Here is a 27,526-nt window from a genome sequence, read left to right as displayed (position 1 = left end):
AATGATTTTCTGAGTTTATTCAGTTTAAAACACAGACATCAAACTGGTTTCATTTACAAAATGTATGGACTGTGTCAGCAGACCTGAGTAAAGGAAACATGCTCATCAAATTCATATTTGTGCAAAATTACAAATGTCTGGTTTGTTGTTAACAGCTTTACTGTTATGTAGCCCTTACAGGTAAAGATACACAGCTATACTACATCTTTGATATGCAAATTAAATGATCATTCATAATTTTAATACATCTTCTTTCTTATTTTCTTTTCTTTTTTAGAAGTTTGCCATCAAAACATTCTACTTACTGCTCCTGACAAAGTCAAGTTATTGCAGAAGGCATTTGTTTTTTTCTTTGGTGTCCCTCCTTTGAGCTGTTGGAACACTATACAGTGACTCAGGAGGAGATCTAGTGGTGCTTGTTGTGGTAGATAGTGGACGATAGAAGGCACCTGCCGAGGGAGAGAACACCCGAGATGGGTTGCTTGCTGAGGGGGAGAGTGTGCTTGGAGAATTGCTTAACGTGGAGGGGGAAGTGTGTGAGAGAGTTTGTGTGTAAGTGGGGGTGTATGATGAGTGAGAAAGTGTGTGGTAAGGTGTGCTCAATGAGTATGAAGGGGATAGTGGGTGAGAGGTACTGCTGGCAGAGAGAGTGTGAGTAGTAGTCGTTGAGCGGGTGTGAGCCAGAGATAGGGTGCCAGTTAAAGGGGAAAGTGCAGGAGACAGGGTGCTGGCTGAGAGAGTGAGTGTAGGAGAGGGGCTGGGGGGTTGGAGAGCCAGTCTACGAGAGGCTGTGCTGGCTGGGGTAGTGAATGTATAAGAGGGGGTACTGGCTGGGGTAGTGAATGTATAAGAGGGGGTAATGGCTGGGGTAGTGAATGCAAGAAAGGGTGTATTGGCTGGGGTAGTGAGCGTACGAGAGGGGGTAATGGCTGGGTTAGTGAGCGTACGAGAGGGGGTAATGGCTGGGTTAGTGAGCGTACGAGAGGGGGTACTGGCTGGGGTAGTGAGTGTATAAGATGGGGTACTGGCTGGGTTAGTGAGCGTAAGAGAGGGGGTCCTGGCTGGGGTAGTGAGCGTACGAGAGGGTGTACTGGCTGGGGTAGTGAGTGTGTGAGAGGGGGTACTGGCTGGGTTAGTGAGCGTAAGAGAGGGGGTACTGGCTGGGGTAGTGACCGTACGAGAGGGTGTACTGGCTGGGGTAGTGAGTGTACGAGAGGGTGTACTGGCTGGGGTAGTGAGTGTACGAGAGGGGGTACTGGCTGGGGTAGTGAGAGTACGAGAGGGGGTACTGGCTGGGGTAGTGAGAGTACGAGAGGGGGTGCTGGCTGGGGTAGTGAGTGTGTGAGAGGGGATACTGGCTGGGGTAGTGAGAGTACGAGAGGGGGTACTGGCTGGGTTAGTGAGCGTAAGAGAGGGGGTACTGGCTGGGGTAGTGACCGTACGAGAGGGTGTACTGGCTGGGGTAGTGAGTGTACGAGAGGGTGTACTGGCTGGGGTAGTGAGTGTACGAGAGGGGGTACTGGCTGGGGTAGTGAGAGTACGAGAGGGGGTACTGGCTGGGGTAGTGAGAGTACGAGAGGGGGTGCTGGCTGGGGTAGTGAGTGTGTGAGAGGGGATACTGGCTGGGGTAGTGAGAGTACGAGAGGGGGTACTGGCTGGGGTAGTGAGTGCGTGAGAGGGGATACTGGCTGGGGTAGTGAGCGTACGAGAGGGGGTGCTGGCTGGGGTAGTGAATGTGTGAGAGGGGATACTGGCTGGGGTAGTGAGCGTACGAGAGGGGGTACTGGCTGGGGTAGTGAGAGTACGAGAGGGGGTGCCGGCTGGGGTAGTGAGTGTGTGAGAGAGGTTTGCAAATGAGGGAGTGATCTCTGGGCCTAGGGTGGTATCCACCAATTGAGAACTTAGGGCTGGCTTTATGAGGACTGGAGATTGACTGAATGCTAATGGGGTTTGGTCAGGTTTTGGGAGAAACCGCGAGGCGGGAAGAGAACGGGTTGGATTTGAGGAAGTTGTGGCTGCAGTTTTAGATGGACTCAAAGTGGATGGATCTCTCTTCGATGTGGTAGCAGCAGCTGTGGCTTGAATCCGGTTGGATGTTGGGGTTAAGGAAGTGGATTGGATAGAGACAGTCTTGCGTGGAGCTGGAGCCGAAGAGGTCCAGTGCATGACGCCATCATCGTATTTGATGAGGAACTCGGGGTACACCTGGTGCTTTTCAAAAACCACATATATGGATGGGTTCAGGACATTGTCCACACAGCTGTCATAGAGAGTCGGGCTTCCCTCGCCTTTTGGAGGGGGACGACGGAGCGCCGAATTACCCCTTGTGTAGTCGCCAACAAGCACCCGACAAGCAAACATGGACCTCACTCCTGAGTGGCTGGTGTAGCTGTGTGAGTACTTGGCATCCCTGGCAAAGTAACTCCCTTAAACAAACAGAGAAGATCATCAGTAAAACAAAATGACTGACTATAGTGAGATCATGACTGCTTCTAAAATCTGACTACACTTCTGACAGTTGGTTAACATGAGGTACCTTCGCCATACACAGTTCCATTGGTTCCACACAGCCTCCAGTCGAAGTTATCTCTGCAAATGGCGTCTACGTGTTTTGGGTCCGTTCCGTGGAAGAGATGTAGCTCCTTGCTGTTTTTACCTCCATTGTTTTTCTTCATCAAATCTCTTTTCCTGAGAAAGAGGAAATTACCATTAGCTGCTATTAAGAATTATATTTTTGGACGGTTATTCCCTATTGAAATTTTGCCTCTATGTACCGTCTGTAAGGCCAGAGGTCACCGTAAAGCAGCTCTCAGTAACTGGTATCTGGGCCCCTAAGACATAAAATCGTCTATGGGTGTCTTTAAGCGATTAAGACGTTTCAAATGTATAGTCTATTCAACCTCAAGGTCTCCGCCCTGATTTAATGCTTTGGCAGTGAAAAAAGATAGGCAAGAGTATTTAGGTCAGCCCTCCCCTGAGGGGGGAGGGGGTGAGATTTGTTGAAGACCTCTTACATGAACATGTATGTCTATGTCTCTCTTGTCTAATAAACCTTTAAATATAGGAGATGTTCACCTTATATTTTGTGTCTAGCATTTCTACACACCCTGACCATTTCTACACACCCATTTCTACACACCCTGGTTTTCAATTCTTGCTTACCAATAATCTTGTTCAAGCCAGGCTTTACATAGTAGTTTGGAAGTAACATGCTAGGATTGTGTGTGAGAGTTGATGTAAACATACCACTGGAAGACTTCCCAGAGGTCCCTGTTTTGGACCCTCTCGATGCTGGTGATTTGGAAGCCCCTCATGGTGTTGTTGAAAAGTTCCTGGACATTCTGATAGTCCCTGTCAGAACTCAGAAGAGTGACTGTCTGCAGGAGGGGAAAACAAAATGGTTGTCACAGCTGAAACCAAATGAAAGGCAATGTTAAACTTCCCTGCAAGTCAAAGCAGTAGAATCTCATGTAAACAAGTTACCTTGTATCCAATGTCAGGTATCGCCGACTTGTCCCAAGATCCAGGAACAGCTCTGAAATTCTGAGAGGGGTTGCGTGGTCCATTTCTCCTGAAAGGACATATGAAAAAACCTTCATATACAACACTAAGAAAATAACTTTATGATTATAAGTAATCTATTAGGTAAATATAGAAATGGTGTAATAAAAAAAAATTGATTCAGAACATATACCCATTCTTAGTCCATTCCCATTCATACATTACCTGCTTCTTGCAGCTTGTGCGTCCACAGTTGAAACAAAGACAGGACGTCGTCTGACCATCCTTATAGTACCAAATCTTTCGTTATATTGCGTCATGTCTGTAATTACAATAATAACCATTTGAACCAGCATCCTTACAGTTACCGTTCAACATCTCTGACATCTAGGCTACCTGCTGCCGATTTTAGTACTAGAATGTGTACGAGGGGCGTACACTACCGGTCAAAAGTTTTAGAACACCAATTTATTCAAGGGTTTTTCTTTATTTTTACAATTTTTTACATTGTAGAATAATAGTGAAGACATCAAAACTATGAAATAACACATGGAATCATGTAGTAACCACAAAATTGTTAAACAAATCCAAATATATTTTATATTTGAGATTCTTCAAATAGCCATCCTTTGCCTTTGATGACAGCTTTGCACACACTTGGCATTCTCTCAACTAGCTTCATGAGGTAGTCACCTGGAATGCATTTCAATTAACATGTTGTCACGCCCTGACCGTAGAGATCCTTTTTATGTCTCTATTTTGGTTGGTCAGGGCGTGAGTTTGGGTGGGCATTCTATGTCTGGAGTTCTATGTTGTCTATTTCTTTGTTTAGCCGTGTGTGTTGTTCTCAATCAGAGGCAGCTGTCTATCGTTGTCTCTGATTGAGAACCATATTTAGGTAGCCTGTTTTCCCACTTTGAGTTGTGGGTGATTATTTTCTGTTTAGTGTTTGTCGTCACCTTTCAGAACTGTTCGTTTGTCATGTTGTTGTTTAGTTAGTGTTCATATTTAATAAAGAAACGTATTTATGAATACTTACCACGCTGCACCTTGGTCCTCTTCTCCTTCTCCAGATGACAATCGTTACAGAATCATCCACCAACAAAGGACCAAGCAGCGTGGGAACATGGACTCCTGGACATGGGAGGAAATTTTGGACGGCAAAGGACCATGGGCACAGCCGGGAGAGTATCGCCGTCCGAAAAAGGAGCTGGAGGCAGCAAAAGCGGAGCGGCGACACTACAAGGATGTGGCGCGAGGTAACTGGCACGAGAGGCAGCCCCAGAATTATTTTGGGGGGGGCGGCACACGGGGAGATTGGCGGACTCAGGTAGGAGACTTGAGCCAACTCCCCGTGCTTACCGTGGCGAGAGAGTGACTGGGCAGGCACCGTGTTATGCGGTGAAGCGCACGGTGTCTCCAGTGCGCACGCATAGCCCGGTGTGTTACATCGCAGCTCCTCGAATCGGCCGGGCTAGAGTGGGCATCGAGCCAGGAGGGATGATGCCGGCTCAGCGCATTTGGTCTCCAGTGCGTCTCCTCGGCCCGGGGTATACTGCACCAGCCCTACGCACGGTGTTCCCGGTTCGCCAGCACAGCCCAGTGCGGCCTGTTCCAACTCCCCGCACTTGCCGGGCTACAGGGGGGATCCTGCCAGGAAGAGTTGTGCCAGCTCTGCGCTCGAGACCGCCAGTACGCCTCCACGGTCCAGTGCATCCGGTGCCTCGGCCAAGGACAAGGCCTCCTGCATGTCTCCCCAGCCTGGTGAGTTCTGTGCCTGTGCTAAGCCCTAACCCTCCTGCATGTCTCCCCAGCCTGGTGAGTCCTGTGCCTTCTCCCAGAGCCAGGCCTCCTGTGTGTCTCTCCATTCCAGTGATGAGCCATGGCAAGAAGCCTCCAGTGATGATCCATGGCATGAAGCCTTCAGTGATGATCCATGGCACGAAGCCTCCCGTGATGATCCATGGCACGAAGCCTCCCGTGATGATCCATGGCACGAAGCCTCCCGTGATGATCCATGGCACGAAGCCTCCCGTGATGATCCATGGCACGAAGCCTCCAGTGATGACCCATGGCACGAAGCCTCCAGTGATGATCCATGGCACGAAGCCTCCAGTGATGATCCATGGCACGAAGCCTCCAGTGAGGATCCATGGCACGAAACCTCCAGTGAGGAGTTATGGCATGAGGCCTCCAACGAAGGACGCTAGTCCGGAGCCTCCAGCTACGCCCTCTAGTCCGGAGCCTCCAGCGTCGCCCTCTAGTCCGGAGCCTCCAGCGTCGCCCTCTAGTCCGGAGCCTCCAGCGTCGCCCTCTAGTCCGGAGCCTCCAGCGACGCCCTCTAGTCCGGAGCCTCCAGCGTCGCCCTCTAGTCCGGAGCCTCCAGCGACGCCCTCTAGTCCGGAGCCTCCAGCGACGCCCTCTAGTCCGGAGCCTCCAGCGACGCCCTCTAGTCCGGAGCCTCCAGCGACGCCCTCTAGTCCGGAGCCTCCAGCGACGCCCTCTAGTCCGGAGCCTCCAGCGACGCCCTCTAGTCCGGAGCCTCCAGCGACGCCCTCTAGTCCGGAGCCTCCAGCGACGCCCTTTAGTCCGGAGCCTCCAGCGACGCCCTCTAGTCCGGCGCCTCCAGCGACGGGCTTCAGTCAGGAGCAGCCGGAGTCTCCCTCCTGTCCGGAGCAGCCGGAGTCTCCCTCCTGTCCGGAGCAGCCGGAGTCTCCCTCCTGTCCGGAGCAGCCGGAGTCTCCCTCCTGTCCGGAGCAGCCGGAGTCTCCCTCCTGTCCGGAGCAGCCGGAGTCTCCCTCCTGTCCGGAGCAGCCGGAGTCTCCCTCCTGTCCGGAGCAGCCGGAGTCTCCCTCCTGTCCGGAGCAGCCGGAGTCTCCCTCCTGTCCGGAGCAGCCGGAGTCTCCCTCCTGTCCGGAGCAGCCGGAGTCTCCCTCCTGTCCGGAGCAGCCGGAGTCTCCCTCCTGTCCGGAGCAGCCGGAGTCTCCCTCCTGTCCGGAGCAGCCGGAGTCTCCCTCCTGTCCGGAGCAGCCGGAGTCTCCCTCCTGTCCGGAGCAGCCGGAGTCTCCCTCCTGTCCGGAGCAGCCGGAGTCTCCCTCCTGTCCGGAGCAGCCGGAGTCTCCCTCTTGTCCGGAGCAGCCGGAGTCTCCCTCTTGTCCGGAGCAGCCGGAGTCTCCCTCTTGTCCGGAGCAGCCGGAGTCTCCCTCTTGTCCGGAGCAGCCGGAGTCTCCCTCTTGTCCGGAGCAGCCGGAGTCTCCCTCTTGTCCGGAGCAGCCGGAGTCTCCCTCTTGTCCGGAGCAGCCGGAGTCTCCCTCTTGTCCGGAGCAGCCGGAGTCTCCCTCTTGTCCGGAGCAGCCGGAGTCTCCCTCTTGTCCGGAGCAGCCGGAGTCTCCCTCTTGTCCGGAGCAGCCGGAGTCTCCCTCTTGTCCGGAGCAGCCGGAGTCTCCCTCTTGTCCGGAGCAGCCGGAGTCTCCCTCTTGTCCGGAGCAGCCGGAGTCTCCCTCTTGTCCGGAGCAGCCGGAGTCTCCCTCTTGTCCGGAGCAGCCGGAGTCTCCCTCTTGTCCGGAGCAGCCGGAGTCTCCCTCTTGTCCGGAGCAGCCGGAGTCTCCCTCTTGTCCGGAGCAGCCGGAGTCTCCCTCTTGTCCGGAGCAGCCGGAGTCTCCCTCTTGTCCGGAGCAGCCGGAGTCTCCCTCTTGTCCGGAGCAGCCGGAGTCTCCCTCTTGTCCGGAGCAGCCGGAGTCTCCCTCTTGTCCGGAGCAGCCGGAGTCTCCCTCTTGTCCGGAGCAGCCGGAGTCTCCCTCTTGTCCGGAGCAGCCGGAGTCTCCCTCTTGTCCGGAGCAGCCGGAGTCTCCCTCTTGTCCGGAGCAGCCGGAGTCTCCCTCTTGTCCGGAGCAGCCGGAGTCTCCCTCTTGTCCGGAGCAGCCGGAGTCTCCCTCTTGTCCGGAGCAGCCGGAGTCTCCCTCTTGTCCGGAGCAGCCGGAGTCTCCCTCTTGTCCGGAGCAGCCGGAGTCTCCCTCTTGTCCGGAGCAGCCGGAGTCTCCCTCTTGTCCGGAGCAGCCGGAGTCTCCCTCTTGTCCGGAGCAGCCGGAGTCTCCCTCTTGTCCGGAGCAGCCGGAGTCTCCCTCTTGTCCGGAGCAGCCGGAGTCTCCCTCTTGTCCGGAGCAGCCGGAGTCTCCCTCTTGTCCGGAGCAGCCGGAGTCTCCCTCTTGTCCGGAGCAGCCGGAGTCTCCCTCTTGTCCGGAGCAGCCGGAGTCTCCCTCTTGTCCGGAGCAGCCGGAGTCTCCCTCTTGTCCGGAGCAGCCGGAGTCTCCCTCTTGTCCGGAGCAGCCGGAGTCTCCCTCTTGTCCGGAGCAGCCGGAGTCTCCCTCTTGTCCGGAGCAGCCGGAGTCTCCCTCTTGTCCGGAGCAGCCGGAGTCTCCCTCTTGTCCGGAGCAGCCGGAGTCTCCCTCTTGTCCGGAGCAGCCGGAGTCTCCCTCTTGTCCGGAGCAGCCGGAGTCTCCCTCTTGTCCGGAGCAGCCGGAGTCTCCCTCTTGTCCGGAGCAGCCGGAGTCTCCCTCTTGTCCGGAGCAGCCGGAGTCTCCCTCTTGTCCGGAGCAGCCGGAGTCTCCCTCTTGTCCGGAGCAGCCGGAGTCTCCCTCTTGTCCGGAGCAGCCGGAGTCTCCCTCTTGTCCGGAGCAGCCGGAGTCTCCCTCTTGTCCGGAGCAGCCGGAGTCTCCCTCTTGTCCGGAGCAGCCGGAGTCTCCCTCTTGTCCGGAGCAGCCGGAGTCTCCCTCTTGTCCGGAGCAGCCGGAGTCTCCCTCTTGTCCGGAGCAGCCGGAGTCTCCCTCTTGTCCGGAGCAGCCGGAGTCTCCCTCTTGTCCGGAGCAGCCGGAGTCTCCCTCTTGTCCGGAGCAGCCGGAGTCTCCCTCTTGTCCGGAGCAGCCGGAGTCTCCCTCTTGTCCGGAGCAGCCGGAGTCTCCCTCTTGTCCGGAGCAGCCGGAGTCTCCCTCTTGTCCGGAGCAGCCGGAGTCTCCCTCTTGTCCGGAGCAGCCGGAGTCTCCCTCTTGTCCGGAGCAGCCGGAGTCTCCCTCTTGTCCGGAGCAGCCGGAGTCTCCCTCTTGTCCGGAGCAGCCGGAGTCTCCCTCTTGTCCGGAGCAGCCGGAGTCTCCCTCTTGTCCGGAGCAGCCGGAGTCTCCCTCTTGTCCGGAGCAGCCGGAGTCTCCCTCTTGTCCGGAGCAGCCGGAGTCTCCCTCTTGTCCGGAGCAGCCGGAGTCTCCCTCTTGTCCGGAGCAGCCGGAGTCTCCCTCTTGTCCGGAGCAGCCGGAGTCTCCCTCTTGTCCGGAGCAGCCGGAGTCTCCCTCTTGTCCGGAGCAGCCGGAGTCTCCCTCTTGTCCGGAGCAGCCGGAGTCTCCCTCTTGTCCGGAGCAGCCGGAGTCTCCCTCTTGTCCGGAGCAGCCGGAGTCTCCCTCTTGTCCGGAGCAGCCGGAGTCTCCCTCTTGTCCGGAGCAGCCGGAGTCTCCCTCTTGTCCGGAGCAGCCGGAGTCTCCCTCTTGTCCGGAGCAGCCGGAGTCTCCCTCTTGTCCGGAGCAGCCGGAGTCTCCCTCTTGTCCGGAGCAGCCGGAGTCTCCCTCTTGTCCGGAGCAGCCGGAGTCTCCCTCTTGTCCGGAGCAGCCGGAGTCTCCCTCTTGTCCGGAGCAGCCGGAGTCTCCCTCTTGTCCGGAGCAGCCGGAGTCTCCCTCTTGTCCGGAGCAGCCGGAGTCTCCCTCTTGTCCGGAGCAGCCGGAGTCTCCCTCCTGTCTGGGGCCCGCTGCGAGGGCACCAGAGCCGCCACCGCGGTGAAATGCCCACCCAGACCCTCCCCTATAGGTTCAGGTTTTGCGGCCTGAGTCCGCACCTTTGGGGGGGGGTACTGTCATGCCCTGACCGTAGAGATCCTTTTTATGTCTCTATTTTGGTTGGTCAGGGCGTGAGTTTGGGTGGGCATTCTATGTCTGGTGTTCTATGTTGTCTATTTCTTTGTTTGGCCGTGTGTGGTTCTCAATCAGAGGCAGCTGTCTATCGTTGTCTCTGATTGAGAACCATATTTAGGTAGCCTGTTTTCCCACTTTGAGTTGTGGGTGATTTATTTTCTGTTTAGTGTTTGTCGTCACCTTTCAGAACTGTTCGTTTGTCGTGTTGTTGTTTTGTTAGTGTTCATATTTATTAAAGAAACGTATTTATGAATACTTACCAGGCTGCAACTTGGTCCTCTTCTCCTTCTCCAGACGACAATCGTTACACATGTGTGCCTTCTTAAAAGTTAATTTGTGGAATTTCTTTCCTTCTTAATGCGTTTGAGCCAATCAGTTGTGTTGTGACCAGTTAGGGATGGTATACACAAGATAGCCCTATTTGGTAAAAGACCAAGTCCATATTATGGCAAGAGCAGCTCAAATTAGCTAAGAGAAATGACAGTCCATCATTACTTTAAGACATGAAGGTCAGTCAATCCAGAAAATGTCAAGAACTTTGAAAGTTTATTCAAGTGCAGCCACAAAAACCATCAAGCGTTATGATGAAACTGGCTCTCATAAGGACCGCCACAGAAATGGAAGACCCAGAGTTACCTCTGTTGCAGAGGATAAGTTATTTAGAGTTACCAGCCTCAGAAATTGCAGCCCAAATAAATGCTTCACAGAGTTCAAGTAACAGACACATCTCAGCATCAACTGTTGAGAGGAGACTGTGTGAATCAGGCCTTCATGGTCGAATTGCCTCAAAGAAACCGCTACTAAAGGACACCAATAATAAGAAGAGACTTGCTTGGGCCAAGAAACACGAGCAATGGACATTAGACCAGTGGAAATCTGTTCTTTGGTCTGGAATCCAAATTGGAGATGTTTTGTTCCAACCGCCGTGTCTTTGTGAGACGCAGTGTGGGTGAACGGATGATTTCTGCATGTGTATTTCCCACTGTAAAGCATGGAGGAGGAGGTGTTATGGTGTGGGTGTGCTTTGCTGGTGACACTGTCTGTGATTTATTTAGAATTCAAGGCACAGTTAACCAGCATGGCTAACACAGCATTCTGCAGCGATACGCCATCCCATCTAGTTTGGGCTTAATGGGACTATCATTTGTTTTTCAACAGGACAATGACCCAAAACACACCTCCAGGATGTGTAAGGGCTATTTTACCAGGAAGGAGAGTGATGGAGTGCTGCATCAGATGACCTGGCCTCCACAATCCCCTGACCTCAACCAAATTGAGATGGTTTGGAATGAGTCGGACCTCAGAGTGAAGGAAAAGCAGCCAACAAGTGCTCAGCATATGTGGGAACCGCTTCAAGACTGTTGGATAAGCATTCCAGGTGAAGCTGGTTGAGAGAATGCCAAGAGTGTGCAAAGCTGTCATCAAGGCAAAGGGTGGCTATTTGAAGAATTCCAAAATAAAATATATTTTGATTTGTTTAACATTTTTTTGGTTAGTACATGATTATTTCATAGTTTTGATGTCATCACTACTATTCTACACAATGTAGAAAATAGTCAAAATAAAGAAAAACCTTGAATGAGTAGGTGTTCTAAAACTTTTGACAGGTAGTATATAAGAGTAGCCTTTTAGACTCTAACTGTAACTTGTGTTAAGCGCTTATAACTAAAATATATTATTATTATTACTATTACTATTACAGAAGGTTGCACATGAGAGCTGTTTTTCAATAGTTTGAAATGTGTTACCTCTGAAACTCAGCTCATAAGACTGCTGGCCTGCAGTGAACTTCACCACAGCACTTTGATCCTCCTGGAACCTTTTCTCAAGGTCTTCACTGGTGATGGATGACAATCTGTGCATCTCTTTCTGTGATTTATAGAAAAATAACTCAAATTCAAGGGGAATAACAGTTTACCATCTCTATTATTGTCCTCTTAACACATCAGCCTGTTTGAGTGTTTTACACCACTTACGATGGATGCGTACTGGACCCATTTGCCGTACTCGTCCTCCCAGAACCACACCCACTCTGTGGTGAGTACGTATGTGGGCTTGGTCACAGAGGAAACTGTGGAGAGACGGCGAACATCCCATAATCCGCGGCTCATGGAGTCGAAACGCACACGCTCAGCTCCCTCACTGTGAAGGCATAACACATGTAAATGGTTAAAAAATGGTTAAAAAAACTTTTGCTAGTTAAAGGTAGACTCAGCGAAATGACGTTGCCACGAGCAGCACCGCAGATATTGAGATGAGCGAGATGCAGGACAGTCACACACAGTACTAAATCTGCACGGGTTTGCTTCACGCTGTTACAATGTGGAAGCCAAGGGACCAAAACAGCGTGGATAGTTGAGGCTTGCGCACCAACGCTCTTAGTTGTTGCGGAAATTGCTGAGTCTATCTTTAAGTATGACATAACAACATACTGTACCTGTGTATCTTAGAAGGGTCACAGAAGTCTCTCTCGATTGCTTCGTTTTCTGGCAGAGCTGACCAAGTCTGTCCATTGTTCACTTCCCACTTGTAGGGCATTTTGTAGTGGACTCTCGAGCATTTCTCTGAAAGTGATTCATTTGCAGTGAGATGTGATATGTTGCTGAGTATCATTGTTGCACCTGGGTAACAGCCTGATTTGTCCCTGAATTGTGGTTTCACAGGGTTTGTATTGTGTATTTACTGACAACCTTGAAAGTTATAGATAAACTCATATCCGGCCGGCTGCCATATCTTCTGCCGGAGTAAAAATGGGGCAAAGCCCTTGCAGCTGTTCTGCCAAAGCAAACATGGGAAAGCTATCCTCTAGTCACTCTGCCTCCACACACAATATCTCCGTCGTTAAATGTACCTCCTTGTTTGCAGTCCCCCTTGACAAAGAACAGGCAGATCTCATTCCTCACTGTAAACAAACAACAAATAAACACACATTTTGTTAAATGAAATCAAAGTTGGCAACAGGGTTGGGGTCAATTCCAGTTCACTCATGAAGTAAACCAAATTCCAATTCTACATTTTCCTCACTAGCTAGGTTTCCATCCAAACTATCTGCGCATTTTCCCACCAGAGACGTGTTTCCATCAAATTGACTTGTTGTGGATAAAAGGATGTGCATGATGACATAGTGAACAGAAAAATTACTTTTGCCGTTAAATTCCCATGTACCGAATAATTGTTTTTGCGTTATATAGCGAATGTGCCCACTCAGGTATTGGCACGTGCGCTCTAGCCACCAGCTCGCAAATACAGTTGTGGGTACAGTCTACATGATGAGATTATTATGGACAAAAGAGCAAGATAATTTTTACTTGTCAAATGGCAGCCAAGCATTGATGATCATGTCACCAGAATAAAACCCTCAATGTTTATTGGAAAGGAGCATCAAGCTTATCACCTTGCACTTTCACCACCCTGAGAAGTTCATCATAACTTGTTTCATCTGTGGCCTGGTAAACTGCATGCTTTCCCGAGTCGTAGGGGGAGGACCACACAACATGTCATCCCGTGACTCCAAGTTTACTTCAATATTTGTGAATAAAAGCGTTTCCGCCATTTCTCGCATAATAACTTACGTTGTCCAGCGTATTTTTATGTCGACATTTGGAAAGTTTACCAATACATTTTATTTTTCAGGCCTGTCATGACATTTTTCATCCAACATGTACAGTTGAAGTCGGAAGTTTACGTGCACCTTAGCCAAATACATTTAAACTCAGTTTTTCACAATTGCTGACATTTAATCCTAGTAAAAAATTCCCTGTCTTAGGTCAGTTAGGATCAGCACTTTATTTTAAGAATGTGAAATGTCAGAATAATAGTAGAGATAATGATTTATTTCAGCTTTTATTTCTTTCATCACATTCCCAGTGGGTCAGAAGTTTACATACGCTCAATTAGTATTTGGTAGCGTTGCCTTTAAATTGTTTAACTTTGGTCAAACGTTTCGGGTAGCCTTCCACAAGCTTCCCACAATAAGTTGGGTGAATTTTGGCCCATTCCTCCTGGCAGAGCTGGTGTAACTGAGTCAGGTTTGTAGGCCTCCTTGCTCACACACACCTTTTCAGTTCTGCCCACAAATTGTCTATAGGATTGAAGTCAGGCCTTTGTGATGGCCACTCCAATACCTTGACTTTGTTGTCCTTAAGCCATTTTGCCACAACTTTGGAAGTATGCTTGGGGTCATTGTCCATTTGGAAGACCCATTTGCGACCAAGCTTTAACTTTCTGACAGATGTCTTGAGATGTTGCTTCAATATATCCACATAATTTCCCTTGCTCATGATGCCATCTATTTTGTGAAGTGCACCAGTCCTTCCTGCAGCAAAGCACCCCACAACATGATAATGCCACCTCCGTGCTTCACGGTTGGGAAGGTGTTCTATGGCTTGCAAGCCTCCCCCTTTTCCCTCCAAACATAATGATGGTCATTATGGCCAAACAGTACTATTTTTGTTTCATCAGACCAGAGGACATTTTTCAAAAAAGTACGATCTTTGTCCCCATGTGCAAACCGTAGTCTGGCTTTTTTATGGCGGTTTTGGAGCAGTGGCTTCTTCCTAGCTGAGCGGCCTTTCAGGTTATGTCGATATAGGACTTGTTTTACTGTGGATATAGATACATTTGTACCTGTTTCCTCCAGCATCTTCACAAGGTCCTTTGCTGTTGTTTTGGGATTGATTTGCACTTTTCGCACCAAAGTACGTTCATCTCTAGGAGACAGAACGCGTCTCCTTCCTGAGCGGTATGACGGCTGCGTAGTCCCATTGTGTTTATACCTGCGTACTATTGTTTGTACAGATGAACGTCGTACGTTCAGGCATTTGGAAATTGCTCCCAAGGATGAACCAGACTTGTGGAGGTCTACAACTTTTTTTTCTGAGGTCTTGGCTGATTTCTTTTGATTTTCCCATGATGTCAAGCAGAGGCACTGAGTTTGAAGGTAGGCCTTGAAATACATCCACAGATACACCGCCAATTGACTCAAATTATGTCAATTAGCCTATTAGAAGCTTCTAAAGCCATGACATCATTTTCTTGAATTTTCCAAGCTGTTTAAAGGCACAGTCAACTTAGTGTATGTAAACTTCTGACCCACTGGAATTGTGAATTATAAGTGAAATAATCTGTCTGTAAACAATTTTTGGAAAAATGAATTGTGTCGTGCACAAAGTAGATGTCCTAACTGACTTGTCAAAACTATAGTTTGTTTACAAGAAATTGTGGCTGAAAACGAGTTTTAATGACTCCAACCTAAGTGTATGTAAACTTACGACTTCAACTGTACTTTACTCGCATAAAAAGGTTTAATGGAAACCTAGTTATTGAAAAGCATTTCAGAGAATTGGAATTTCATTGTACTTATTTAATTGACTGGTCTGGAATTTAAATAGAATTGACCCCAACCTTGGCTGGCAAGCAAGTCCATAGAGAAATACTTCCAAGTAAGGGTTTGCAGACAACTATAGTGACTGTTCTGAAACATTATTCCCCACTGAACACAACCCTCATGTTTGTTCCTGCAGCCATCTACCTGTATTTCTCTGAGGACAGCTCTGGGGCCTGTTGATAGAAGCAGCACCGCTGGCACCTTCACTTTTCATGGCCTGGATGTTCCGGTAGGTGGACAACATGGACGCCATTAGATCGTTTGGCACTCCCCTCTGCTGCAGGGTCCACCGTGGGTGGGGCTCAAAGAAGTCATGACACCTGTTGCAGTCGGCTCCCGAGGAACAGGTTCCTCTGATGTACCTGTCACACACGTGAAGTCTCCTGCACCCCTCCTGATCCGGGCAGTTGCCATATGGCCTAGTGCCTTTGTTATAAGAGTTGCACACCTGAAAGAGTGAGTGACAAGGCTTTTAAAATACTTGTTTACCATACTCTATATGCAAGAAAGCATGAGATGAACACACAGAGCTATTGGGTAAACCCATTTAAATTCAATCACTTTTTGACAGAACCCCTATTGATTTGAACAGAACTTTCCATACATATTTACCCAATGTAGAAGTGCTACAGTTTTTGGACCTTAATGCCAAAACATTCAAGAGATTAAAAACAAAAAATTATGTTTTAAGTGAGAATAAAACAGCCTAATTCATACTCTTAGAGGTGCTTCCACAATAATGTGGTTTGTACCACATACAAGGTAAAGCATTGGATTCTTCACCCACCACAGTAAGACATTATACCATTACGCTACCTTTTCATGCTTTAAAAAAAATGTAATTAAAACAAGCTTTGCTTTTATACTTACAAGACGATCAGGCTTGATTGAACTGTTTTGTCTTGTAGTAATGTGGTGCATCCCTGTATTTTCTTAAACCTTTATTTTAGCAATACATGTCATTGAAAAAATAACATCCTTTTTTGGTCAGTATGTGCCCAACAGGTCTGCATACCTCATTTCTGTAACTGTAATATTGACAAATATTGACAAACCACTTGTGTTTCAAATAGGGTCCTGTTTTATCAATTGCTGTGCTGATCAATGGACAGTTCATTACCGATGTCAAAATTCGATGTAGCGTAAAGTTGTTTGTACTTGTATTTATTTTTGCAATAAAGATGGTTATGCAACAATAATACACTGTACAGTCCATTATCCCCCTGAAGAGTATGAATTCGGCTGTTTGAGAAGGTTTGAATCCTAAGCAACCTGCCTACACAGTTTGAAGTACAATACCAACATAGCTACTGTAGTAGGTCAAAGCTGTGTGCTGGAAAACCTTGGTAGAGCATGGGTGGAATAGGCATTGTGTTACGTCCGTCGTTGGAATGAGACCAAGGTGCAGTGTGGTAGGCGTTCTTTTATTGATGACACTAAAATATATATATAATAATACAAAAACGAACGTAAAGTTCTGTAGCGCTGGAAAGCAACAGTACAAAAACAAGATCCCACAATCTAAGGTGGGGAAAAAGGGCTGCCTAAGTATGCTCCCGAATCAGAGACAACGATAAACAGCTGCCTCTGATTGGGAACCATACTAGGCCAACAAAGAAATAGAAACATCGATTTGCCCACCCAAGTCACACCCTGACCTAACCAAATAGAGAATAGGGCGTGACAGTAACCCCCCCCCCCCAAAGGTGCGGACTCCGGACGCAAACATGAACCTATAGGGGAGGGTCCGGGTGGGCATCTCATCTCGGTGGAGGCTCCAGTGCGGGACGCAGACCCTGCTCCGCTTGAGGCTCCCCCCACTTTGGTGGCGCCTCTGGTGCGGGGATCGTTGCCGGGGACTCCGGACTGTAGATCGTCGTCGCGGACTCCGGACCGTAGATCGTCGTCGCGGACTCCGGACTGGGAACCGTCTCTGGAAGCTCCAGACTGGGGACCGTCACTGGAGGCTCCGGACTGGGAACCCTCGCAGGCGGCTCCGGACTGGGAACCCCCGCTGAAGGCTCTAGGCTGCAGACTGTCGCTGAAGGCTCTGGACTGCAGACCATCCCTGGAGGCTTCGTGCCATGGATCATCACTGCAGGCTTCGTGCCATGGATCATCACTGCAGGCTTCGTGCAATGGATCATCACTGCAGGCTCCGGACGATGGATCATCACTGGAGGCTTCGTGCCATGGATCATCACTGGAGGCTTCGGGCCATGGATCATCACTAGTGGCTTCGGCCCATGGATCATCACTGGAGGCTTCGTGCCATGGACCATCACTGGAGGCTTCGTGCCATGGATCATCACTGGAAGCTTCGGGCCATGGATCATCACTGGAGGCTTCGTGCCATGGATCATCACTGGAGGCTTCGGGCCATGGATCATCACTGGAGGCTTCGGGCCATGGATCATCACTGGAGGCTTCGGGCCATGGATCACCACTGGAGGCTTCGGGCCATGGATCATCACTGGAGGCCTGGTGTGTAGAGCTGGCACAGGACACATCGGGCTGGAGAGACGCACTGGAGGCCTGGTGCGTGGAGCTGGCACAGGGCTTACCAGGCTGGGGAAATGCACTGGAGGCCTGGTGCGTAGAGCTGGCACAGGGCTTACCAGGCTGGGCAGACGCACAGGAGACCGGGTGCGTGGAGCTGGCACAGGATATACTGGGCCGTGGAGACGCACCGGAGGTCTGGAGCACAGAGCTGGCACAACCCGTCCTGGCTGGATGTTCAACCTAGCCCGACAACTGCGGGGCGCTGGCACAGGATGCACTGGGCTGTGAAGGCGCACCGGAGATACAGTGCGCAGAGCCGGCGCAGGATATCCTGGGCCGAGGAGAAGCACTGGAGGTCTGGAGCGTAGAGCTGGCACAACGCGTCCTGGCTGGATGCTCACCCTAGCCCTAGCGCAGGATATCCTGGGCCGAAGAGACGCACCGTTGACCAGGAGCGCTGAGCCGGCACAATCCATCCTGGCTTAATGCCCACTCTAGCATGGCAAATGCGGGGAGCTGGCACAGAGCGCACCGGGCTGTGGATGCGTACCGGAGACACAGTACGTGTAACCGCAAAGCATGGTGCCTGAAGGGTCACACGCTCCTCAAAGTGACTGTCTTGCTCCAGACTCCAAGTTCTCCAAACTCTTTCATCCCTCTCCACTGCGAATCACTCCTCGCTCAAACGGTCCAAGAATTCCTCCTCGGTCTCGGAGTCACCCCTCAGCACCGACGCCCACGTCATCTGCCACCCCAATTTTTGGGGGGGGGGGCTGCCTCTCGGGTTTCCGTCGTGTCTTCTCCTCCTGACCACGCTGCTTGGTCCGTTTGTGGTGGGATCTTCTGTTATGTCCGTTGTTGGAATGAGACCAAGGTGCAGTGTGGTAGGCGTACATCTTTATTTTATTGATGACACCCCCAAAAAATGTAAATATAAAAACGAACGTAAAGTTCTGTAGCGCTGGAAAGCAACAGTACAAAAACAAGATCCCACAATCTAAGGTTGGCAAAAAGGGCTGCCTAAGTATGCCCCCCAATCAGAGACAACGATAAACAGCTGCCTCTGATTGGGAACCGTACTAGGCCAACAAAGAAATAGAAACATAGATTTGCCCACCCAAGTCACACACTGACCTAACCAAATAGAGAATAAACAAGGCTCTCTAAGGTCAGGGCGTGACACATTGTGGTGCTCGTGTGAATTTCATTTCTTTTTCGGCTTCAGACCAATGCCTATTCTCACTTAAAACATAGTTTTTTGTTTTTCATTTCCATGGTTTTTCACCAGAAAGTGATTATTCAACATTATTATACAGCTTAACACATGCTCTCCCTGTGAACCCTCACAATGTTGTGCATTTTATTTATTGATAAGATCCCAGTTCATAATCCTATTGATCATTGCTCAAAGCAAATTGGTGAGAGCAAGGAAACAAAGACTGAAGCAAATATTTACTATGCGATTACACAATGTGGCCAGATGACTACAGAAGCGCGAAAAATGGATGAGCTGTTCTTAATGGAAGGGTTCTGAAATATTCTCTCTCACCAAGGCGAGGTGTGACTGTGAATGTATCATAGTCCTCCACATCGGTGGACGCGACGTGGGACACACAAAGGAGACAGCCCTGGTGCGTCAGATGTGAGCTGATTTGGAGGTAGTCATCTGAATATCTGACAACGGTGACCTACTCTGACATCCCACAGTGGAGGAGTTGGATGTTTCAGTGGGATGGGGAACATCAACAAGCGCATAGAGATGGCACAGCGCTCCGTCAACCAGCTGGTGTTTGCATTTCTCTGTGACAGGCGCATGCCCACAATCTGCCACTCTGCCATAAAGTACTGTATCCCTGGGAGTACCTTAGGGATGGCGTGCATCTCACTGATCAGGGCAACGACCTCTTCCTTGAGCGTCTGAGAGTTGGGGTCGTATCCACAAAGCATCTCAGGGTAGACAATTGTCCATAAATGCGGAGCATAGAGACAATAAAAAAGCTATGCAAGAAGCATCTTTAGTCGTAAGAATCACACCTAGACGACAGATGTTTAGGACACGTCATGAGCTGTCCTAACCAGATAAGAGTTACCAGCAGGTGTCTTGATATAGAAAAAGGCAGTGAGTCAGTGGTTCCGGCAAGGAGGGGTGCTGCGCATCCCCTGAAATATCAGAATAAATAAAAAATCATAATAATAAAAAATAGACATTTTGATTTAAAAAATAATAATAATTCACAATTTGGGCCTTTACTAGTCCTGACCGATATAGCCATCTGTAGCGATTTTTATCAATTGCGATCTGAGCCAGTTGTGCATGATTTGAAAGCTTGTTCTATTGTCAACAAGACTAGCTAAGTTATAAAATATGATATTACAGTGTCAGGCTTTCACAATGCGGTTCAGGAAACCGATTGTAATTTTGGTGCACATAGAAAAAGATTCATGAATACATTCACGTGCCTGTGCAGCAGCAATTTTTTTTCACAGTAGACAAACATAGGCTTATTCTGTTCAGGGTATGATGCCATGTCATATTGTAACTGTACAAACAGTGATAATAAACGTTGACACTGTATATGATATGAGTTTTATGATAAGAAAATGTGAAGTGCACATTTGGACAGGTGTTTGGCTTGCTTGTATGACATCAAAGCAGCATTTATTATAATCCTCAACGTCTCATATTTCAAGGTATTGTACATTGAGTCCTCTTATTTAACAGCATTTCTCTCACTCAGTAAACAAAACATTTACAAAAGTTGCCCAATTAGCGGGGAGAGTGCACAATTGTTTCTAGTTTCACTTTGTATTAAAAAGATGTGGAACTCAAGCCACGCTGCGCCTTGGTCCGCTCATTTTGAAGAACGTGACAGAATATCCCACCAAACAAGGACCAAGCAGTGTGCAACGATGGGAAAAGTAAGTTGGACCTGGGAGGAGACCATGGGATGACACGAGACCCTTCCTTGGCAGGAAGGACAGGGATGACGCTGGGGACCCCGGCCACAGAAAGCTGAAGATTTTTGGGGGGGCGGGCACATGGAGCTGGCGGCTGAGCAGAGGGAAGAGCCAGAGAGCGTCAGGGAGACGATAGAGAAGTGGTCGGTCGACCCAAGGAAAGTGCCAGAGCCTGTTTGGGAGTCGGGGGAGGAATTTGATGAAAGGTTCCGGAGAGAGGTGGTAGCGATGAGAATGCTGCAGCACAGGCGTGCTGAAGAGCGTGGCATCAGTCCGGTGCCATCTGCACCGGTTTCACGCATCAGGCCTCCAGTGCGTCTCCCCAGTCCGGTACATCCTGTGCCAGCTCTCCGCACTCACCCTGAGGTGCATGTCACCAGTCCGGTGCCACCTGTGCCGGCTCCACGCACCAGGCCTTCAGTGCGCCTCCCCAGTCCGGTACGTCCTGTGCCAGCTCCCCGCACTCTCCCTGAAGTGCGTGTCACCAGTCCGGTGCCACCTGTGCCGGCTCCACGCACCAGGCCTCCAGTGTGCCTCCCCAGTCCCGCTCCATGGCAGGAGCCTTCCTCTGCGCCGGTACCCAGTCAAGGCACGGCATCCAGTCCAGCTCCAAGGCCGGAGCCTTCCTCTGCGCCGGTGCTCAGTTCGGGCACGGCGTCCAGTCTAGCTCCAAGGCCAGAGCCTTCCTCTGCGCCGGTGCTCAGTTCGGGCACGGCGTCCAGTCCAGCTCCATGGCCGGAGCCTTCTTCTGCGCCGGTTCTCAGTCCAGGCACGGCGTCCAGTCCCGCTCCATGGCAGGAGCCTTCCTCTGCGCCGATGTCCAGTCCAGGCACGGCGTCCAGTCCTACTCCATGGCCGGAGTCTTCTTCTGCACCAGTGCCCAGTCCAGGCACAGCGTCCAGTCCCGCTCCAAGGCCGGAGCCTTCTTCTGCGCCGGAGCCCAGTCCACGCACGGCGTCCAGTCCCGCTCCATGGCAGGAGCCTTCCTCTGCGCCAATGTCCAGACCAGGCACAGCGTCCAGTCCCGCTCCATGGCCGGAGCCTTCCTCTGCGCCGGTGCCCAGTCCGGGTGCGGCGTCCAACCCAGCTCCATGGCTGGGGCCCTCCTCTGCTCCGATGTCCGGGCACGGCGTTCTACCCGGCTCCATGGCCGGACCCGTGGTCTGGCCAGGGGCAAAGACCCGCACTGGCGCCGCCACCAACACTAGTCACCCCCCCCCCCCCTACCCTCCACATTTGGTTTCAGGTTTAACGCCCGGAGTCCGCACCTCTGGGGGGGGGGGGGGGGGGGGTACTGTCACGCCCTCGGCTCTCTATGGTGTTTAGGTCAGGGCGTGACTGGGGGGGTTATCTAGTTTTTAGATTTCTAGGTTGGTGGTTTGTGTGGTTCCCAATTAGAGGCAGCTGGTAATTGTTGCCTCTAATTGGGGATCATATTTAGGTAGGCTTTTTCCCCACCTGCATTTGTGGGATATTGTTAGTGTGTTTGGGCACATTCTTTGTAAGTTTTGTTTCTAGTTTCACTTTGTATAAAAAGATGTGGAACTCAATGCACGCTGCGCCTTGGTCCGCTCATTTTGAAGAACGTGACATCTTTGTGGTAGAAATTAGAAGTTAAAATTTCAATTCAATTTACATTTCAATGGTGTACTAGCTAAATTGTTCTGAAGTAGCAATGTGCGAGTTGAATTATAACCTGCAGTCCCCGTAGTTATATCCGCGGGGTGGGCAGGTATAAGGTCATTAAATATTGTGTGGCTGAATGGCGGGTGTGTGGCAGGTGGGTTGAATAAAGAGAAAACAATACCATAAAAATCCATACAGTGCATTCGGAAAGTATTCAGACCGCTTGACTTTTTCCACATTTTGTTGCATTACAGCCTTATTCTTCCCCCCCTCATCAACCCACACACAATAACCCATAACGCCAAAGCAAAAACAGGTTGAGAAATTTTTCCTAATTTATGAAAAATAAAAAACTGAAATATCAAATTTACATAAGTATTCAGACCCTTTACTTCATCCATTGAAGAATAATGGAAGCCACTGTGTTCTTGGAGACCTTCAATGCTTCAGACATTTTTTGGTATTCTTCCCCAGATCTGTGCCTTCACAAAATCCTGTCTCGGAGCTCTATGGACAATTCCTTCGACCTCATGGCTTGGTTTTTGCTCTGACATGCACTCTCAACTATGGGACCTTATATAGACAGGTGTGTGCCTTTCCAAATCATGTCCAATCAATTGAATTTACCACAGGTGGACTCCAATGAAATTGTAGAAACATCTCAAGGATGATCGATGGAAACAGGATGCACCTGAGCTCAATTTCGAGTCTCAAAGCAAAGGGTCTGAACACTTATGTAAATAAGGTATCTGTTTTTTACATTTTTAATACATTTGCAAAAAACTAAAAAAAATACTGTTTTCGCTTTGTCAGTATAGGGTATTGTGTGTGGATTGATGAGGGGGGAAAAAACTATTTGATCCATTTCTTCAGGATCGGTGTCCCGTCCGCGGGACGGTTGAGCTAACGTAGGCTAATGCGATTAGCATGAGGTTGTAAGAAACAAAATAAATTCCCAGGACATAGACATATCTGATATGGGCAGAAAGCTTCAATTCTTGTTAATCTATCTGCACTGTCCAATTTACAGTAGCTTTTAGGATGAAAGAATAACATGCAATTGTTTGAGGAGAGTGCACAATTATGAACTTGAAAATGTATCAATAAACCAATTAGGCACATTTGGGCAGTCTTGATACAACATTTTGAATAGATATGCAATAGTTCATTGGATCGCTCTAAAACTTTGCACATACAGTGCTGCCATCTAGTGGCCAAAGTCTAAATTGCGCCTGGGCTAGAATAATTAATTATACCGTTTCTCTTGCATTTCAAAGATGATGGTACAAAAAAATACAAAACAAACGGTTTTTTTCTTTTCTTTGTATTATCTTTTACCAGATCTAATGTGCTATATTCTCCTACATTCCTGTCACATTTCCACAAACTTCAAAGTGTTTCCATTCAAATGGTATCAACAATACGCATATCCTTGCTTCAGGGCCTGAGCTACAGGCAGTTAGATTTGGGTGTCATTTTAGGCTTTCTGAATGTACTGTAAATGTATAATTCCTGTGCAATTTATATCTATAAGCTACATTAAGGTTTTTCTTGAATGACAAGCGACAGGTCTGGAGGAAACCTGGCACTATCCCTATGGTGAAGCACGGTGGTGGCAGCATCATGCATGTGGGGATGTTTTTTAGCGGCAGGGACTGGGAGACTAGTCAGGATCAAGGAAAATATGAATGGAGCAAAGTACAGAGAGATCCTTGATGATAACCTGCTCAGGACTTCAGACAGGAGCAAAGGTTCACCTTCCAACAGGACAACAACCCTAAGCACACAGCCAAGACAATGCTGGAGTGGCTTCAGGACAAGTCTCTGAATGTCTTTGAGTGGCCCAGCCAGAGCCCGGACTTGAACCCAATCGAACATCTGGAGTGACCTGAAAATAGCTGTGCAGCAACGCTCCCCATCCAACCTGACAGAGCATGAGAGGATCTGCAGAGAAGAATGGGAGAAACATCCCAAATACAGGTGGGCCTAGCTTGTAGCGTCATACCCAAGAAGACTCAAGGCTGTAATCACTTCCAAAGGTGCTTCAACAACGTATTGAGTAAAGGGTCTGAACACTTATGTAAATGTCATATTTCCGTTTATTTTTATTTGCAACATTTTCTAAAAACCTGTTTTTGCTTTGTCATAATGGGGTATTTAAAAATATATATATTTTAGAATAAGGCTGTAATGTAGCAAAATGTGGAAAAAGTCAAAGGGTCTGGATACTTTCCGTATGCACTGAAGGGTGTAAACATGTTTTGATTCAAATCCTAGGCCTATTATATTGAATGTAGGCTACCCGTCCTGCGTGTGTTCATGTGTGTAAAATTGTCTCGGTTGACAGGGTAGGCTACCGGCAGTGCTGTAGGCCTACTGGAGGGTAAACGCAAGTAAATTCCATTTACCCACCTTTTTCAGAAAAATGCATTGAAAGTATAGGGAGCGTTGCTTTTTTCACCGTGACCGGCAATCAGAGTTTACCCATCTATGTTTTTTTTACCACAACATCTCTGGCTACCGGTAGGTCTATTAGAAGTTCATGGTAATACACATTGTAGCCTAGTCTGGTAAAGTTGACCATGTGTGTTAGGGTGACCATCCCAGTTTTCCCAGGACAGTTTCAGCCCCATGTCAGGTGTTCTGCCTTTTCAGGCTACTAAAAAAGGTACATTTGTCAGTTAATGTAGGCTAATGAATGGTAATCCCTGAATGTCATTAGGTGCACTTTTTGGTGTTTTGTAACAGATGTCTATTTCCATTGATCAAATGGAAAGTATACATGAAGTATGGATGCCGGTTATTTTGGAGTGGACGAACATGCACAGGTTCAAGTCCAAAAGATCACTATCTGACCACTTCTTCCATGGGCAAACATATGGAAAGTTTTATTTACATAAAATGGGATGCTGTCAAAAAGTGATTGAATTCAAATGGATTTTAATATGTTCAGAAAGCACCTCTTCATCAGTCACACAGACACACATGGCAGGTTCTATCCTTTTGGGGCCTCTAAGAGAGATTTGGTTGCCCCCTCACCTCACACATTTTGCCATGACTTATGCCATGTTAATGATATCTGAGTGAAAGTAACTAACAAAATCAATGGGGGCCCTCTGGAGGTCAGCGGCCCTGGGCATGTGCCCTGCATGCCTGGTTGGTATTTGGCCATGATTACTACAAGTTTAGATACCTGGATAGACTAATTTACCAATCTCAAAATGGTTAGCTGACATGACTAATTGAGTAACTGTCAGTGACTGACCTACTAAGAGAAGAATTGCTGACAAACTAATTTTGAAATTGCACCTTGTGTATTACACTATTCTAACTCTCAACAATAAATTGAGACCCGATAGATTCCCCCACCCCATTGCTTATGCCTGGATCTGGCCCTGCACACACACAGACACACACATTACACTGATCCACATCAGCAGTTAGAGGTAAACGGTTGGCTCTTACCGGTGGAAGGAGGGAATTGTCATTCTGTAATAATAGCTGCCGGAGTTCCTGTCTACTCAGCGTCTCAAGTTTATGCTCTCTCAAAACTCTGGAGTTGTGTTCAGAGTGCAGGACATGGCCAAAGCGGCATGTTCGTCTGGGAGTCAAAGTATCAATAAACAGGTCAATAAACATTCAGTTTGCTGAATTAATTCAACATCTAAACCCCATTGAATTTTTCAACACTGTTGCAGTTTCAAGTTTTGGCCTGAAATACCTCAAATGTAATAATAGTAATAACCAGTTGCAATGACACATTTAATGTGTAGGCACACAGTCTAACTTTGGGCGAGTTTGGTTTGCATGGCCTGGTGCCCTGGATAAGTTTAACCAGGCCATGCAAAACAAACTGTTCTACTTTAAGACTTCTCTGGTCCTATCGTTGCGTTTAGACAGGGAGCCCAATTCTGATATTTTTTCAATAATTGGTCCTCTGTCTAATCACATCAGCTCTAAAAAGATCAGATTAAGGAAATAAGTTCCGAATTTGATTGCCTGTCTAAACGCAGCCTATTTAGCCCATCTCGTATAAAACATATTTTATGCTTACCTTCCCCTACTATTCGTGCAGTCCCCAAATAGATACAATTTACATAGGTGTAAATCATTGCAGCCATCACATTGCTGAGCCTTGCAGCGTCTAACTTTCGTTTTTGCAATAATGCGTTCATTTCCTTTGGACACTGCTATAGAACATAAATCGTTTTCAACAAGTTTTTCAAGAGCGCAGATCATATCATACCCAATATCTGCCAGATCTGCATAGTCCAATGTTCCCTGATGATTGCAAATTACTTTTAATAACAATTGCTGAGCCATCTCGCAATGACTAAAGCGACTGTTTTTCCTGGTTTAGGACAGTGGACCACAGGATACCGCTACATCAAAGACAGTACAGTATGAAGATAGGCTAAAACTGCTCCTCCAATAGAAATCCCCGATCACACTCGGCGATGTCATGACGACGTTGGCTAGCAAAGCGCATATGCGTATATTTTTTTTTAGAAAAATAATTTTTGTTTTCATTTCACATTCAAATACAATTACAAAATCAGTGCATTATGTTGTACATAACATGTATTCATAAAAACAGTATCAAAAAGTAGTGTAACAATATAACAATAGCAAAACTCCTCAAAAAAGTGCAGTTCTGCAGAACCTGACCAGTGTTATTTCATTCAAGTTTAACATGTCTCTAACAATCTCTAAAAAACAATACAAATTATTCTATAAATACAAACATATACATATACCAAAGTGAACTCTGAATAAACCTCAGTGCATATGAAATATGTCTAAAGGCTTAGCCTACATTTTAATTATACTTATGTAATACAATTATATATAAGCTATAAAAACATTTACAATGAAGGGTAAATCCCTTTCCATCTCTGTTTCACTGTTACAATGCCCCACTTATCTATTTCGAATTGTATTCTCTTCCAAATGTCCTGTTTTATAAATTCAACTAATCCCGTCGGTGACCACTTGAGGGTGTCATTGACCGCACCACATCTGGCCTCCCAAAGTTTGGTCTTGATAAGGGACACCAGAGTCACTAATGCTAAATAATTGCACCCTTTCCACATTTTTTAGTTCAAGTTTGGCTACCCCTTCATAATCAATGTTTTTTTAAATCTCAAAAAATAGTTTAATTTTTCTCCAAACTAATTTGGCAAAAGAACATTCCCATAAAACATGGGGAATTGTTTCAATTGCAAAACAATTGTCCCTGGGACAAAATTTATTCATGGTCAAATTATGATCATATAATGTTGATCGGATCGGAAGACGTCTGTGTAAAACAAGCCAATTAAAATCTTTCAGTCTGTTGTCTAAACCTTTTAATTGTGTCCGTAGCCAGGTGGAAGGCGATATTGGTAATCTGTCTCTAGGACGACAATTTTCTATTAATTTCTCGTATAGCAATCTGTGGTTGGTTGCGCTTTCTTTTACTTTGCAGACAGGGGTTTTCTTTGCCCATTCCACTATTTTCTTAAAATGTAATGGGATAATTTCAGCTTTTGGCTTACTATTATCCCATTCCACCATGAACCTTAACGGTACTGACAGCCAGAATTTGATTAAACTGTTACATTTG

General features: G+C 48.4%; 1 protein-coding gene across 2 annotated transcripts; it reads right to left on the bottom strand.

The window, feature by feature from the left end:
* Nucleotides 1-26,318, bottom strand: LOC129838853 (protein mono-ADP-ribosyltransferase PARP12-like). 2 transcript variants are annotated; one of them, XM_055906077.1, is made up of 12 exons: nt 25,976-26,318; nt 25,387-25,522; nt 14,980-15,283; nt 12,301-12,351; nt 11,887-12,013; nt 11,426-11,591; nt 11,198-11,318; nt 3,727-3,823; nt 3,484-3,571; nt 3,247-3,377; nt 2,537-2,688; nt 1-2,426 (listed from the first exon to the last, which is right to left on the bottom strand). In XM_055906077.1, exons 1-12 carry the CDS (start codon nt 26,242-26,244, stop codon nt 325-327), a joined length of 3,744 nt encoding a protein of 1,247 aa, XP_055762052.1. In that variant the 5' UTR covers nt 26,245-26,318; the 3' UTR covers nt 1-324. The 2 variants fall into 2 exon arrangements, with proteins under 2 accessions (XP_055762052.1, XP_055762053.1); XM_055906078.1 differs by having other exon boundaries at nt 3,484-3,568.
* Nucleotides 26,319-27,526: the final 1,208 nt, after the last annotated feature.

This window comes from Salvelinus fontinalis, chromosome 39, assembly GCF_029448725.1.
Source record: "Salvelinus fontinalis isolate EN_2023a chromosome 39, ASM2944872v1, whole genome shotgun sequence".
Classification (NCBI taxonomy): Eukaryota; Metazoa; Chordata; class Actinopteri; order Salmoniformes; family Salmonidae; genus Salvelinus; species Salvelinus fontinalis.
The sequence above is the reverse complement of the archived record's forward strand: the minus strand, read 5'-3'. Positions and strand labels throughout refer to the sequence as shown.